The sequence below is a fragment of the Hyaena hyaena genome, unplaced genomic scaffold, assembly GCF_003009895.1.
Source record: "Hyaena hyaena isolate Hyena2069 unplaced genomic scaffold, ASM300989v1 scaffold_220, whole genome shotgun sequence".
In the NCBI taxonomy this organism is placed as follows: domain Eukaryota; kingdom Metazoa; phylum Chordata; class Mammalia; order Carnivora; family Hyaenidae; genus Hyaena; species Hyaena hyaena.
This window is the reverse complement of record NW_024080852.1, coordinates 1,721,264-1,735,575: the sequence shown is the minus strand read 5'-3', so window position 1 is coordinate 1,735,575 and position 14,312 is coordinate 1,721,264. Positions and strand designations below refer to the sequence as shown.

Genomic DNA, 14,312 nt, shown 5'->3' with positions numbered 1-14,312 from the left:
TGGTGGGAATGTAAACTGGTTCAGCCCCTCTGGAAAACAGTGTGGAGATTCCTTAAAAAATTAACAGTAGAACTCCCCTATGACCCAGCAATAGCACTGCTAGGAATTTACCCAAGGGACACAGGAGTGCTGATGCATAGGGGCACATGTACCCCAGTGTTCATAGCAGCACTCTCAACCATAGCCAAAACATGGAAAGAGCCGAAGTGTCCATCAACGGACGAATGGATCAAGAAGATGTGGTTTATCTATACGATGGAATACTACGTGGCAATGAGAAAGAAGGAAATCTGGCCATGTGTAGCAACATGGATGGACCTTGAGGGCGTTATGCTGAGCAAAATAAGTCAGGCAGAGGACAAATACCATATGTTTGTATGTATAGGAGGATTAGGAGGAACTTAATGAAGGACCATGGGGGAGAAGAAGGGTAAAAATAGTTGCGGAGAGGGAGGGAGGCAAACCATGAGAGACTCTTGAATGCCGAGAACAAACTGAGGGCAGATGGGGTGGAGGGAGGGGGAGGGGGGTGATGGGCAAGGAGGAGGGCACTTGTGGGGATGAGCACTGGGTGTTATATGGAAACCAACTTGACAATAAACTATTAAAAAAAAAAATCAGTTGCTCAACTGACTGAGCCACCCAGGCACCCCACCCATGTAATGGTTTTCTGAATGCAGCTTAAAGAACCTCACAATAATGACAGCTATGAAGAGAGGGCTCATTGGGAAGTGAGCCACTCTGTCCCTTAACCATACATTGGCCTTCCCTATCCTATTCCTCATGGTGCCTAACTGACTTATTTTTCCTGAGGTGTTTGGTTTTTGTTTTCTTTGCTCTGACATCCTGCTTTTCATCTCAGTCTTTTACTTGTTTGATTTAACATGTATTTTTGGAAAGTTCTAAATAGAACTTTTATAGCCTGAAACATTCTCAGGGAATCTGCTTCTGTTCACTAGGTCGCATTTTTCTTCCATGCCTGATTGATTCTGTCATCTTTCCATACTAAATTTCTCTCTCTTCTGTATTTCCCTTCTAAATTTATTAGTGTTTTCATAGAGTTATTGTATGAATTCCACCCCAGCCCCCCATTAGCTGTGACAGATCTCTTGCATTTTCTGAAATAGTTTGGTTCAGTTCTTCATATGCTCTGGGACCCGTTTGTCTGTACTCACACCCCATGTCTATCCACCTTCCCAGATTATATGGGAGTTGGTATAGTGCTGCTTTCTACTTTCTTGTCGCCTGAGGTTTGTAGCATGAACCGAAGGGCAGAGTAGTCACATGGGCCTACTGCTGTCCTTGCTGGGGGCTAGTCCCTGCACTTTTGGGGACCTAAGGCTATGCCTGCTCCACCCAGGCAGGCGTGGAACGCACCTGAGGGGTTCCGCCACCACTGTGCATGGAAGATGACAGCTCCAGCATCCCTTTCTGCCCCCACCAAGTCCCGAAGCAGCTCTGTGTCCTTTATAAACTCACCCAGTGGATTCATTCTCCTAGGATACGAGAAGGCATAAATGATAATTCTTGGATTTGGGGTGTTAGCTTTTTTCTCGTGTCTGGGGTGGGGGTGGTGTCAGGAGATGGTACATACTGTGCTGCACATCAGTCACCTGAGCCTCAAAACCTCCACGTTCAGCTCTCTGTTTAGCGTTTTTCATTCATTTGGTCAGATTTGGTGGCGGGGGCAGTTCTGGGAACTAGCCCCATTTCATACAGTCTTTACCTGGAAATTCTCTGGACTGTGGGGAGGATCAAATGAGAGAACACGAAATCTTCAGAAGATGCGTAAACTTCTGGCATGTGTTTACTTTCATGTGAGCAAATCCTAATATGTTCTAGGCCTTGTAGGTTATGCCACGTGTAAATGTCATGAGCTCTTGTTCCGGGAGCAGTATTTTTCCTAGACTCTTCTGTGTCTTCCTATAAAAGTAGTGAGTGCCTTTGGATCTGACTTTGTTGTTGTTGTTTTTTTTTTTTTTTTAGTGAGGGGGGAGGGGCAGAGAGAGAAGAGGGGACAGAGGATCCAAAGTGGGCTCTGTGCTGACAGCAGAGAGCTGATGCAGGGCTCCAGCTCACGAACCATGAGATCATGATCTGTGCTGAGATTAAGAGTTGGACCCTTAACCAAATGAGCCTCCCAGGCACTCCCTGACTTTGCAGATTAAAATGACTGCAGTGTCCCCCCTCAGTTATTAAGCATGCGTGTGCAGTCAGCACTTGCCCTTGGGGACGGGACACCGAGAGTATCTTCTGTTGGTTTTTGGAGAATGCCCCTCCCCTTGGCAGGCAGGGCATTTCCCTGAAGATGCTCCAGGGCCTCCGGCAGGAATTTGAAGTCAGCAAACCTGCTGGGGCAGTCCAGGAGCCTTTGAAACCAAGGTTTGCACAGGAAAGTTCCCTAAAAACCTCTAAGGGGACGTCAGGTAAAGGAGGCAGGAATCTGAGCGGAGGGCCTGGGCTCAAAACAGTCGGGTCTTCTTAGACTTCAGATAGACCTGACCCTGTCAGCCAGCTTCAACCCAGTCTTTGGCTGAGCTCCCCTGGCAGAATATTCCTTAACGTGAACTTCTCTGTGGGGTTAACACTAGCATACTAGCCACCCTTTCTCTTTCAGTGTTTTGGGTGTGTATTCACGTATGTATCCATTAATTTAAATTGGGTACAAGTATTTGTCGCTCTATGTGTTTTACACGGCAGGCGCTGAGAAGCAAGCAGCAAACAGGACAGGCAAGGTCAAGGCATTTGTGCATCTTAATGTTCTGGCTGGCTGGACACGCACCGGCAAGTGCACGGGCCGGGGGTGTGCAGGTTGTGATCACTGATGTCGAGGCCATAAATGCAGAAGAGTGACACTGGGGGGTTACCCCTAGATTCAGTAGGGTCATCAGGGAAGCCGCCTCTGAGGAGGAGGTTTGAGCTTGAAACTGAATAAGAAGAATAAACTGGCTTTTCAAGAACTTCCCAGAGTAGGAAGAGAAATTTGAGAACCAGGTCTTAAAATTAACTTTGCCAATGAACTACTAGTGTTATTTTTTTGAATACTGGATTTGCAGATGTCTTGAAAAAACTTTTTTTTTAAGTTCATTTATTTATCTTGAAAGAGCGAGATAGGGGAAGAGAGAGAGAGAGAGAGAGAGAGAATCCCAAGCAGGCTCCGCAGTGTCCTGTCAGCAAAGAGCCGGATGCGGGGCTTAATTTCACGAACTATGAGATCATTACCCTCAACCAAGAGTCAGATGCTTAACCGACTGAGCCATCCAGGCGCCCCCACAAATGTCTTGAAGCTTTGTAACACAAGAAACCTTGTGTTACAATGTTACACCTTGAGGTCTTTGAATTTGGGGGGGGGGATTCTAAAATACTTTAAAGATGTGTGTGGCTGATGTTATCAGCTACAGCCCCTCCTCAAAATACCTAAATTTAAAAATGTCTAAGTACTCAACAGAAGGACACACTTAAACAAGCTGTAGCACATATGTTGTGACTAAAAATTCTCATTAAGATTATTTTTAAAAATAGGAAAATGTTTTTAAGCAAATACAAAATAGTAGCACATGACAACAAACTAGCAAAAACGATACATGATGACAGAAGATATGTAAAGGTCAAAATTTTGTTGGGGACACAAAGAGAAACTAAAAATATTCAGATATTTCACTGTCATGCTGTTATTTCAGTAAAAGTTTCACAAGTAAGGAAAACTGATAACATGGAACACTTATTTTCGTACATCACCTGAATGTTCCCAACACTTCTGCTGGTCAGTCAAGTATATAGATTTCAGTTAAGCACTGCTGTAGGCGCAGAGCCCAAAATTGTGTCTACAATTTCACAGGCTCTCAGCACATTTTAGTTGAGTGAAAGAATGGATTGACAGGCTCTCGAAAGAGTCTGATATGGTAAAGAGATTTGCTTCTTTACCCATTTTGTTGCCACATTAATAAAACTATAAAACACAAGATCAAAGAATCTTAGTATAATTTGAGGGAAACTTTCCTTTTGTGTAAGGGTTTATAAAAAGGCAGAGAAGTGATATAAAATTTTTTTTCAGGTTACACTTATACACAATTTGGAAATAAATGTTTAAAGAAGAAAATAATAGGGGCACCTGGGTGGCTTAGTCAGTTAAGCGGCCAACTTCTGCTCAGATCATGATCTCGTGGTTCATGGGTTCAAGCTCCGTGTCGGGCTGTGCTGACAGCTCAGAGCCTGGAGCCTGTTTCAGATTCTGTGTCTCCCTCTCTCTCTGCCCTTTCCTGCTTAAGCTCTGTCTGTCTCTCAAAAATAAATGAATGTTAAAAAAAGATGAAGAAGAAAATAATAATCACCTATCAACTTATCTTTAGAGATACACTATTAATACTTCATTTTCTGTATACACATGTCTTGACAAATTTGGCATCATCTGAATATAGTTTATATATTCATTTTGTCTATTGTATCAGTATTTTCTTACTCCTTTAATAAATCTTTAAGAAGCTGAAGAGTAAGATATACCATAATTATTTAAGCAATATTCCATTTATTAAACACTTAGAGTTTTCCCAGTGTTTTACTTACTAGTGAAAATGCCATTAAAAATTTTGCTACTGGGGCACCTGGGTGGCTCAGTCAGTTAACCATCCAACTCCGGCCCCGGTCATGATCTCACCATTCCGAGTTCGTGCCCCGCATCAGGCTCTGTACTGACAGTTTGGAGCCTGGAGCCTGTCTCGGATTCTTTGTCTCCCTCTCTCCCTGCCCCTGCCCTGCTCTCACTGTGTTCCTCTCTTAAAAATTAAAAAAAAAAAAACAAAAAAAAATTGAAAAAATTTTTTAAAAATTTGCTACTAAATATTTGCCTGATAGTCCAATTTCCCCTTTCCAATTCTTCCATCTTCCCTTCCCCCATAGGTGCTGATTTGGAGAGTCCCTCCTGGTAAACTTTCTGCTTACTGTCTCGGTCTCTGGGTTGGGCTCCTGGGGAACCCAATTCCGGGAAAGTTGGAATGTTTAGCAAAAATTACATGTGTGTTCTTTGACTCAGCAATCCTTTTTCCAGTGATGTGGCAAAAATATGAAGATATATGTACATGGGTATTTATTGCAATATAGATGAAATAGTAAGAGTACTGGAAAAAATTTTACAGTACTACAAACTCAAATGTCTGTCAGTAAAAAACTAACCGAATAAACTATATTGCATCCATACATTTCAGTGTAATAAAACATACAGTGCATATCTATAGGCTATTATAGAGCCATGTCCAGAAAACAATGTTAAGTCAAAAAAGCAAGGTGGAGAAAAGTATGTATTGTATACGACTGCTTTTTCAAGAAAAAGAAGGATACGTGGGGGGGGGGGGTAGGGTGGGGGTGTGTGTTCATACATAAACTAACAATGGAGTAAAAGTGATTTTTCTAAAAAGGGAGAAAAGAAAATTATATAAAGGAACAGGTATAGGATTTTGGCTTCTTATGATTTTACTTTAGATCCAAAAAGCTATGCTACGTTATTATACAGTAAAATTAATTCACAAAAGCAATTCCAAACAGCAAAAGTAAAATACCCAAATGAATCTACATGTGTATCCACTTAGTGGTATAACCACAAAGAGAAGAACTAGTCTAAGGGACTTTAAAGGATGGTAATTTGACTTTATATACCTCATAAAATATGTCATAAGGATGAAAGGAACTGAGAATAATCTTTAACTGTGCTGGTAGTACTGTCATTTTGCAACTGTTATGTGTGTCTTGTGGGATAAAGCAAACGTGTCATTAGGGTGCTTTCTTTCAGAACTAGGTATTTCCTCATGGGGCAAAAAGGAGACAGATTAAGATCACTGAAAGGAAGTAAAACCCTGTAGCCCTGGAGCTGAATTTGAAGCATCAGAATGAACTCTTGACGTATTTGTCTTTTCAAAATACTTATTCTTAGCTCTGCCCACCAAAGGCCTGGAAACAATAATCAACCCAAGAGCAGTGAGCACCCCAGTGTCTGGCCCCTAAACACCATTTCCCACTCAAAGGAATAAGGGCCCTTTGGAGAAATGGCTGACGTTGGGTCTGGGGCAGGAAATGTGTAACATGGGGCTGAAACAAGGAAGTCCGTTAAGGCTGGGTCAGAAAGTTCCAGTTCGACTTGAATAGGCTCACAATGGCCAAACACAAGATGGCCGACAAAACTACTGTATAGTAGCACCAATACAGGGAATAAGTGGAAAACATTTATTCTGTGAGTGTTTCAGTCCATGAGTTCATAATGACAATTTAAAAAAATAAGACATAGTGGAGACCTTTGGAAGATTCTAGGGGGTCCAGATCAGTGCTTCAGAAAATCTGGCATTTATCCTGCCTTCCCTAAGGAGACTGTGTGCCAGGGTAAAGCAAATAGTAGATGAAGGGAGTTACGTTTTTATAGAAGTGTTCTAAATACCAAATAAATGCTGGAATTTGAAATATACCATTTTATTTATTTTTTAAAGTTTCTTTTTTATTGAGAGAGAGAGAGCAGGTGGGGGAGGGACAGAGAGGGAAACAGAATCTCAAGCAGGCTCTGGTCTATCAGTGCAGAGCCCGACTTAGGGCTCGAGCTCACGAATGGTGAGATCATGACCTGAGCCAAAATCAGGAGTCATACACTTAACCAACTGAGCTGCCCAGGTGCCCCTAAATCTGCCACTTTATAGCCACTAATGAATTAATGGATCTAGGAGTAGGCAATGATTATTAATGACTTATAATATCACAGTGACAGAAACAGACAGTATATGTTCCATCCTGTGGACATAACACATTACCACCTTTAGAGTGGTCAGGCCAAAAACTCAAACACGAGTCTAATCAAGCCTCTAAATCAGGGGGTGGGAAACTTTTCCAGCAGGGTAGATACTAGACATGAGGTCTGTGGGCCACCTGGTCTCCACAGGTCCTACTCAACTCTGCCATTGTAGCTCAGAAGCAGCCACAGGCCACACATACACGACAGGCATACTGTGTTCTGCTGAAACGTTATTCACAAAAACAGGCTGGCACACAGGCCATGGTTTGCCAGTCCCTGCCCCAGAATCTAGATCTAACTTATGGTGTACAGGAAATACAGAGAACAAAGGAATATATTACATGACACCATAAAAATGCAGCCTACAAAATTCAGACTGAAGGAAACTGTTCAGGACAAAGTGCCTAGTTTCTTCAACAACAACAACAACAAAACAGAACCAAAAAAAAGCAAGAGATACAAAGAATGGGAAAGGAAATTCATATTTTAGACATAAAAGTCATATCAATCAGTCAAAATATTTGGGCTTTAGTAAATACCAGTTCCAACAAACTTTGAAAAAAAGAAGATAACCATGGAAATAAATGATGCCATTAAGGAATGACAGTGGTGCCTCGTGATTGTTTTTGAAAGAGTTTATATGTTTAGACATACACGTTGAAACGTGCTATGATGGGGGCATGTGGGTAGCTCGGTTGAGCAGCAGGCTTTGGCTCGGATCATGATCTTGTGGTTTGTGAATTCAAGCCCCACGTGAGGCTCACTGCTATCAGAGCAGAGCCTGCTTTGGATCCTTTGTCCCCCATGTCCTTTCTCCTCCCGCCTGTGACCTCTTTCTCTCTCTTAAAAAAAAAAAAAAGATATGATATCTGTAATTTACTTCCAAGTAATGGGTAGGGCTCTAGGTAAAACTGTGCGTTGGCTCTTAGGAAGGTCAGGTCATGGCTACATGGGGGCTCACTGGACCAGTCTTTTCCATGTTTGAAGTTTTCCCAAATTAAAAGTTGGAACAGGGGCGCCTGGGTGGCTCAGTAGGTTAAGCATCTGATTTCGGCTCAGGTCATGATCTTATGGTTCGTGAGTTCAAGCCCCACATCAGGCTCTGTGCTGACAGCTCAGAGCCTGGAGCCTGCTTCAGATTCTGTGCCTTCCTCCCTCTTTGCCTCTCTCCCCTGCTCATGCTCTCTCTCTCTCTCTCAAAAATGAATGGATGTTAAAAAAAAAAAATTAAAAGTTGAAAGAAACACAAAACATAGATTCAGCAAGAGAGATGACAAACGTACACGCAGGTGAAGAAAAATAGCTTTAGTTTGCTGGTCAAGAGCCTTTGGAACAATTAAGTGGAATCAGGCTCATGGGATTTCCTGTTTGTCCCTTAGAATCAAAGACAAGCCAGAGTGGATCACATCCACCTGATGTTTCTGAGTGACCATCCCCTCCTGTCTGTCTCAGAGGGAGACAGGTCCAAGGGCTCCCGGGCTTGGGGCTGACGGCCCAGGGCACTGCTAGCTGCTCACCCAACAGGTGTACACCCTCCCTGGCATCAGCAGCGGGATTTCTTCAGGGTTGCCAGTACCCATTTAACAGATACTCAGCCCCTGTGGCAGCAGAGCTGGCCAGCCAAGCTGGTTTTGGCCGCTGATTTGGCTGCTGACCTATAACCGGAAGTCAGGGCTTCCAAAACTACTTTATTTTCTGAATTAAAAGGGATCTACTCAGCAGGTGTGGATATCCCAGCTTATCCTAGGTATACTCAGTGCCTGAAGTAGTAGGGGCAGCATTGTGACCATAAAGATAAAGGTGATACTCCACGATGGTGGGGGGGGGAGGGAGAGAGAGAGAGAGAGAGAGAATGAATGAACCTGGAACATCATGGAGTCATTGCCACAGGCTTATCTACCTGAACTTTGTGCCACACAAGAAAAATTAACTCCTGTGTGGTTAATCCACGGTGGTAAGGCTTCTGTTACCTGTCACTGATTTAATCACCGCCCCACCCCCAAGTATCCAAAATTAACCTCCTGGTCTCCTCTGAGCTGCCTTCTCGATCTTCCTCAGCTCCATAAATGGCATCTTTGGTCTTTAAGGCACTCAGACCCAAACTCCTGACTCTGTTTTTCCCTCTCGCTCCACATTCATCCATCAGCCATGCCCGCTGGGTCCCCAGTCTCACCCCTAGCTCCACGGCGATCACCCTAGTGTGAGCCACCGGCACCTCTAAGGGGGTCTGTGTCACGAGCCCCTGACTGGTCTGCTGCAGCCCTGCCTCCTACAGCCTATTCTCCACCACCAGGGGGTTCCTTTTGAAATACAAGTACTTGCTGTCCTCCGACCCAAATCCTCTCACTTCCCTTTGGGCCTGAAGCGCTGCCATGGATGACCTCGCGTCCTGGCACACAGCCCTCCTCCACCCGGCTCCGGCCCCACCGGCTTCCTCGGTGATCCTGCAGCGAACCAGGCGGGCTTCTGCTTCAGGCTTTCACCTTTGCTCCCCCCTCCGCCTGAGTTCTCTTTTCTTTTTTAAAGCGTATTTATTTTGAGAGAGAGAGAGAGAGAGAGTGTGTGTGTGTGTGAGCCTGCAGGTTGGGGAGGGGCAGAGAGAGGAGAGAGAGGGAATCTCAAGCAGGCTCCATGCTTGTCAGCACAGAGCCCGATGTGGGGCTTGATCCCACTAACCATGAGATCTTAACCTGAGCTGAAATCAAGAGATGTAGGACGCTTAACAGACTGAGCCCCCCAGGTGCCCCCCAGGTTCTCATTTCACGAATGTCCATGCGGCTCATTCCTGAAATTCTTTCAGATCTCGTAGCTGTCACCTGACCAGGCCAGAGAAGCCTTCTGAGCTGGCCGTTTTCTTGTTTGCACTCCTGTCCCCTCCCCACGCTCCTCGGACATGCTCCGCATTTCGGGGAACCGCATTTCCCTGGCTTCCTCGTCCCCGGCTTCTGGTGGCTGTGCCCACGGGACGCAGAGGCAGGAAGAAGGCTGAAGGCAGGCAGGCAACAGGAAGGAGCCCAGCTGTTTGTCTCTCTCTTCAGGCTGTGTCTCTGGCACTCACCGTGTCGACTCTGGGACCCTGGGTCCTCAGACAGCCCCTCCATCTGGGGTCCCCATCCTGCTACACAGGCTCCCACCAGGTGACTCAGCACCTGGGCTCCAGTGACAGAACTACCTCCCTCTGTTGGCCATGCTGGGGCTTGTGTGGCTTTCCAGCTCTTCCTTCACCTGCGTAGTCAAGTCCTCGTATTAAGTCCCTCTGTTTCAAACACCAACTGGGCCCGACTGGGCCTGACTGGGCAGCCTTCCCTGATGACCCTAAATGCCCTCACTCCCTTCCCTGTCACCGTCCACTTCTCCTGCTTTACTTCCCTTGTGGCTCCTATCAACACCTGCTAGAGTTTATACTTATTTGTTTCCTGAATTGCCTAACTCTCCACCGGCATATAAATGAGCAGGTAGCCGGACGGTGTGCTGTGTGGGGCCTGGCACAGCGCAGAGCTCACGTTAACGAGCCAGTGTTCTTTCATTTGTTTAAGAGATCTTGAGACGCACTCTCCCCAGCCCGGCACTGGACACGGGAGCCAGAGAGATGAACAAGGCCAACGTTTCTATCTGGACACAGGACAGGGTGGTGGTGAGAACCCAGCCGCCCTCCCTGTGTTCGCCTGTGGTGCTTCCAGAACGGGGTGCAGAACCACGTGTGTGGGAATGGAAGCCCCTCGAAGAGGGAGATCAAGTCTCTCATCACCACGTGCCAGACTCCCCGTAGGGAAACACCACTCACCTGACCTGGAGTGGGATCTTGGGCACCTTCTTAGAGACCTTGAACCGTCCTCTGTCCCCATAGATGTCGGTGAAGTACACTCCGGCCACACTTGTCACCTGGTTCCCAGGGAACCTAGACAGCAGGTCGTCACGACCGTGCTGACTGGCCCAGTACCAGGCTTGGCCCCCATTGAGCAAGCCGCCTCCACATTTCACAAACTGGATCAGCTCTGCAGTCATCTTGTCCTGGTAGGCATTGATGCAGTAAACCCCCGAGGGGGCCCCCAGTTCTGGCTGAATGTGTGCCTGAACCCCACGGCCCTGCAGGATACTTACTAGTGATGCCAGGGAGGGGTGCACTCCAACGGGAGCCCCAGGCGAGGGACAGAGCCAGCCCACGGCATTGAGAAGGAATGGAGCCAAGCCGGCATCCAGCAGGTAGCCCTCGTGCGACACCACCACCAGGCGGCCTCGGCCATAGAAGGAGGCGGCAATGAGGACCTGGCCCTTGTCATTCACCATCACTGGGAAGGCGGCCTCTCCAATCAAAAGAAGTTCACTCGGGATGGGGTCTTTGGGGACATTCCAGCTTGTCACTCCATCCATGAGGGCCTCGAAAGCACCGGCCGGAGTTGTCGCCATGGTTGAACCAGCTGCGGCAGAGATGAACGACTCCACTGGGTCAGAACTGGGGAAGGATCAAGTGAAAACACGGCGACTAAATGCATTCGAATGAAAACCGGGGGGGGGGGGGGCACAGCAAGGCACGTGCCAACAAGACCCTCCCGTTCATGAATCTCCCACCTCAGCAGGGGAAGGACAGTAAATAGACAGGTAGAGAAACAAAGCAATTCATAACCATTAGGATGAAACTTAAGACAGTGACGTGGCATCAAGCAACTGGAAAGTCACTTGAAATTGTTTGGTAAGAAAGGCCTCAATGAGGACGTGCCCTTCAAGCTGGAAGCTGACGTTTCAGCTGAGACATGGGAGAGCATGCTAGCCCAGAGCAGCCCCGGGCAGGGCCAAACAGGACCTGAGTGGCCGGGGTGGGGGTTGAGGGGCAGCTGGGTCCTGCACGGCCTGGTACAGGGTGACAGCCAGTGTGCACGAGCTGACTTAGTGTTGTGCTGCATCTCTGTGGGTAAAACGGTCATGTGACCTTGCAGAAAACTGCATTTTTGGGGACAGTTTTGACTAAGTGAGTTGAAACGCCTCCCCCATTTATCATATCTGCCCTAAGAGTTCCCTATCTCTGTGTGGGTAGCTTTCTTTTTCCAGGCATCTTTTATTATTTTTTTTATTTTTTACGTTTAATGTTTTGTTTATTTCTGAGAGAGAGACAGCATGAGCAGGGGAGGGTCAGAGAGAGAGGGAGGTACAGAATCTGAAACATGCACCAGGCTCTGAGCTAGCAGTCAGCACAGAGCCGGACGCGGGGCTCAAACCCACAAACCGTGTGATCATGACCTGAGCCGAAGTCGGATGCTTACCTGACTGATCCACCCAGGCGCCCCATCCAGGCGTCATTTAAAATTCAGTATGCCGGGGGCGCCTGGGTGGCTCAGTCTGTTAAGCATCCGACTTCGGCTCAGGTCATGATCTCATGGTTTGAGGGTTCGAGCTCTCTTTCGGGCTCTATGAGCCTGGAGCCTGCTTCTGATTCTGTGTCTCCCTCTGTCTCTCTGCCCCTCTTCCATTCATGCATTTTCTCTCTCTCAAATATGAATAAACATTAAAAAAAAAAAACAGTGCGCCTAAAATTGAGCTGTTCTTATCCTTAAAGCAGCTTTCTTGGATATATTACTTAAGCCTCAGTTTACTCACTTATAAAAAGAATATACATTCCTTGGAGGATTGATGGTGGAGATTAAGAGAAAACATATTAAAACACCTCGTTCTGGGTACACAGTGCGTGAGTGCTGAGAAAACATGAGGGTCTGTCCCTATGCTGACCTTTCTAACTTCCCTAAGTGACAAGGGCCATGTTCTGGGTGCCTGTCCCTTCCCCTGGCCCCACCGCCGACTTCCTCAGCTGAGCACCCAGACGCCTTCTCACCTCGGCAGGTGCACAGGGGGACGTGGAGGGCGTCGGGGCTGCGTGCCCCAGTGGCTGTCCCTAGGTGCGTCCCGGAGCTCCTCAGCAGGCACCCGAGGACCTGAGCTCCAGCTGCCCACAGCGGTGAGCAGCCCAGCCCCCTGCCCTTCGCTGCCTTTCCCTCCTTCCTGGCCTCCCCCTCCCCACTCCCTCACTGGCACTGGGGCTCACTTCCCAGATAGACTACCCGACTTACGTCCTTGTAGCAGGCTTCACTTTGGGGAAGAATTGAAACTAAGTCGCCAAAGCTTTCCTCTCCCTTTGCCTCCTTCCTTCCTCTCTCCTGTTTCCAGGGACAGCCGGCCACCTCTCACACATGAGTGAGCGCCTTCCGTTTGTGTTCACATCCAGACTAAACCGATCCGGCTTTAGCCCCAGGATGGATTCTCACCTACGATCGTCTCAAGCCATCCTACCCACTTCTCTCTGTAATAAAAACCCTCCGATTTCACCCAGTCTCCATAAGGTAAAAGCTGAGTGCCTCGCCCTGGATTTTAAGGCCTCCATGGTCTGGGCTCTCCCGTGTTCCAGACTTTTTCCCTGCTGCACTCTCTGCAAACCACCAGCAGGCGTGGCATCCCTGAGCATGCCCCGTATTTCCTGTAGAAGTCAAGCTCCTGCTCACCCCTTGACTCCCCGTCCCACCTAACCACCTCTTTCTCAGTTATGCTCCCAGGAAAGTAAATTCACACTAGTGAGTCAGTACCCACATCGAGCATCGTGGGCAGGCTGGGCGAGTGATCTCAGCTTTCTGGTTCAGGACTAGGGAAAAAGCGAAAGAAGGAAGCCTGAGGTCAAGATGATGTTAATTAACTACCTTGGAAAGGGAAGTCTTTCACTACTCTGGGCCTCTCTAGTTTAACAAGAAAAGCAGACAAAACCCCCAAGAGATGAGTAATAAGAGTTACTCCAAACTCTGATCTCAACTCCCTAGAAGTAGGTGCGCGCGCGCGTGCAGACGCGCACACACACAGGTATCCATCTTCGTCAAATTCTCGATTCACAGGTTCAAAGAGGCGAGAGAAAGGTGTTGAGAGAAAAACAGCAAATAGCACCAGACTGAGTACACGAAACGAAACCCGGGACCGAAGCAGGGAGAAACTCGCCAACCGAAGCAACGTTCCTGGCCCTGCTTCTGGCACCAAGCGGCGCCGCGGCGAGCCCAGATCCTCCGCCCCCGACCCCCCCTCGCAACCCTCTCGGGTTGGTAAACTCACGATCAGTAGTCGGGTCCACGGCGCTAGCTCCGGGCGTGGGGCACGGGAGCAGTGGCGCAGCGGGCGGTCTGGGGGCCTGAGGGAGGAGGCAGGCGGGGCGGGGCGCCGATGGGCGGTCTTGGGGTCCGGTGGAGAAGGAGCGGAGTGGGACCCAGAGGCGGCCGTGGTGAGGCGTGGCATGGGTGGGGCGTCCCGGAGGAAGGGCGCCTAGTGGAGGGGGCGCGGCTGGCGAACCTGGGACGGGCGGGCGGGGCGCAGGGGGCGGTCCAGGGGCAGAGCTGGCGGGGCGCAGCTGGCGGGGCGCGGCTGGCGTGGCGGCCTGTCAGGGGGCGGAGCTATCGGGGTGCGGGAGGCGTGGCGGCCGGTCAGGGGGCGGAGCTATCGGGGCGCGGGAGGCGTGGCGGCCGGTCAGGGGGCGGAGCTAGCGGGGCGCGGGAGGCGTGGCGGCCGGTCAGGGGGCGGAGCT

General features: G+C 48.3%; 1 protein-coding gene across 1 annotated transcript in view; it reads right to left on the bottom strand.

Moving 5' to 3' along the window:
- The window catches only part of TCAF2 (TRPM8 channel associated factor 2), a 28,217-nt gene extending 14,206 nt beyond the window's left edge, over positions 1 to 14,011 (bottom strand). The window contains exons 1-2 of the mRNA XM_039243068.1: positions 13,847 to 14,011; positions 10,551 to 11,219 (exon numbers count right to left, since the gene is read on the bottom strand). Coding sequence (XP_039098999.1) covers positions 10,551 to 11,173 — 623 coding nt within the window. The 5' untranslated portion in view covers positions 11,174 to 11,219; positions 13,847 to 14,011. The remainder of the gene's footprint in view (positions 1 to 10,550; positions 11,220 to 13,846) is intronic.
- Positions 14,012 to 14,312: the final 301 nt, after the last annotated feature.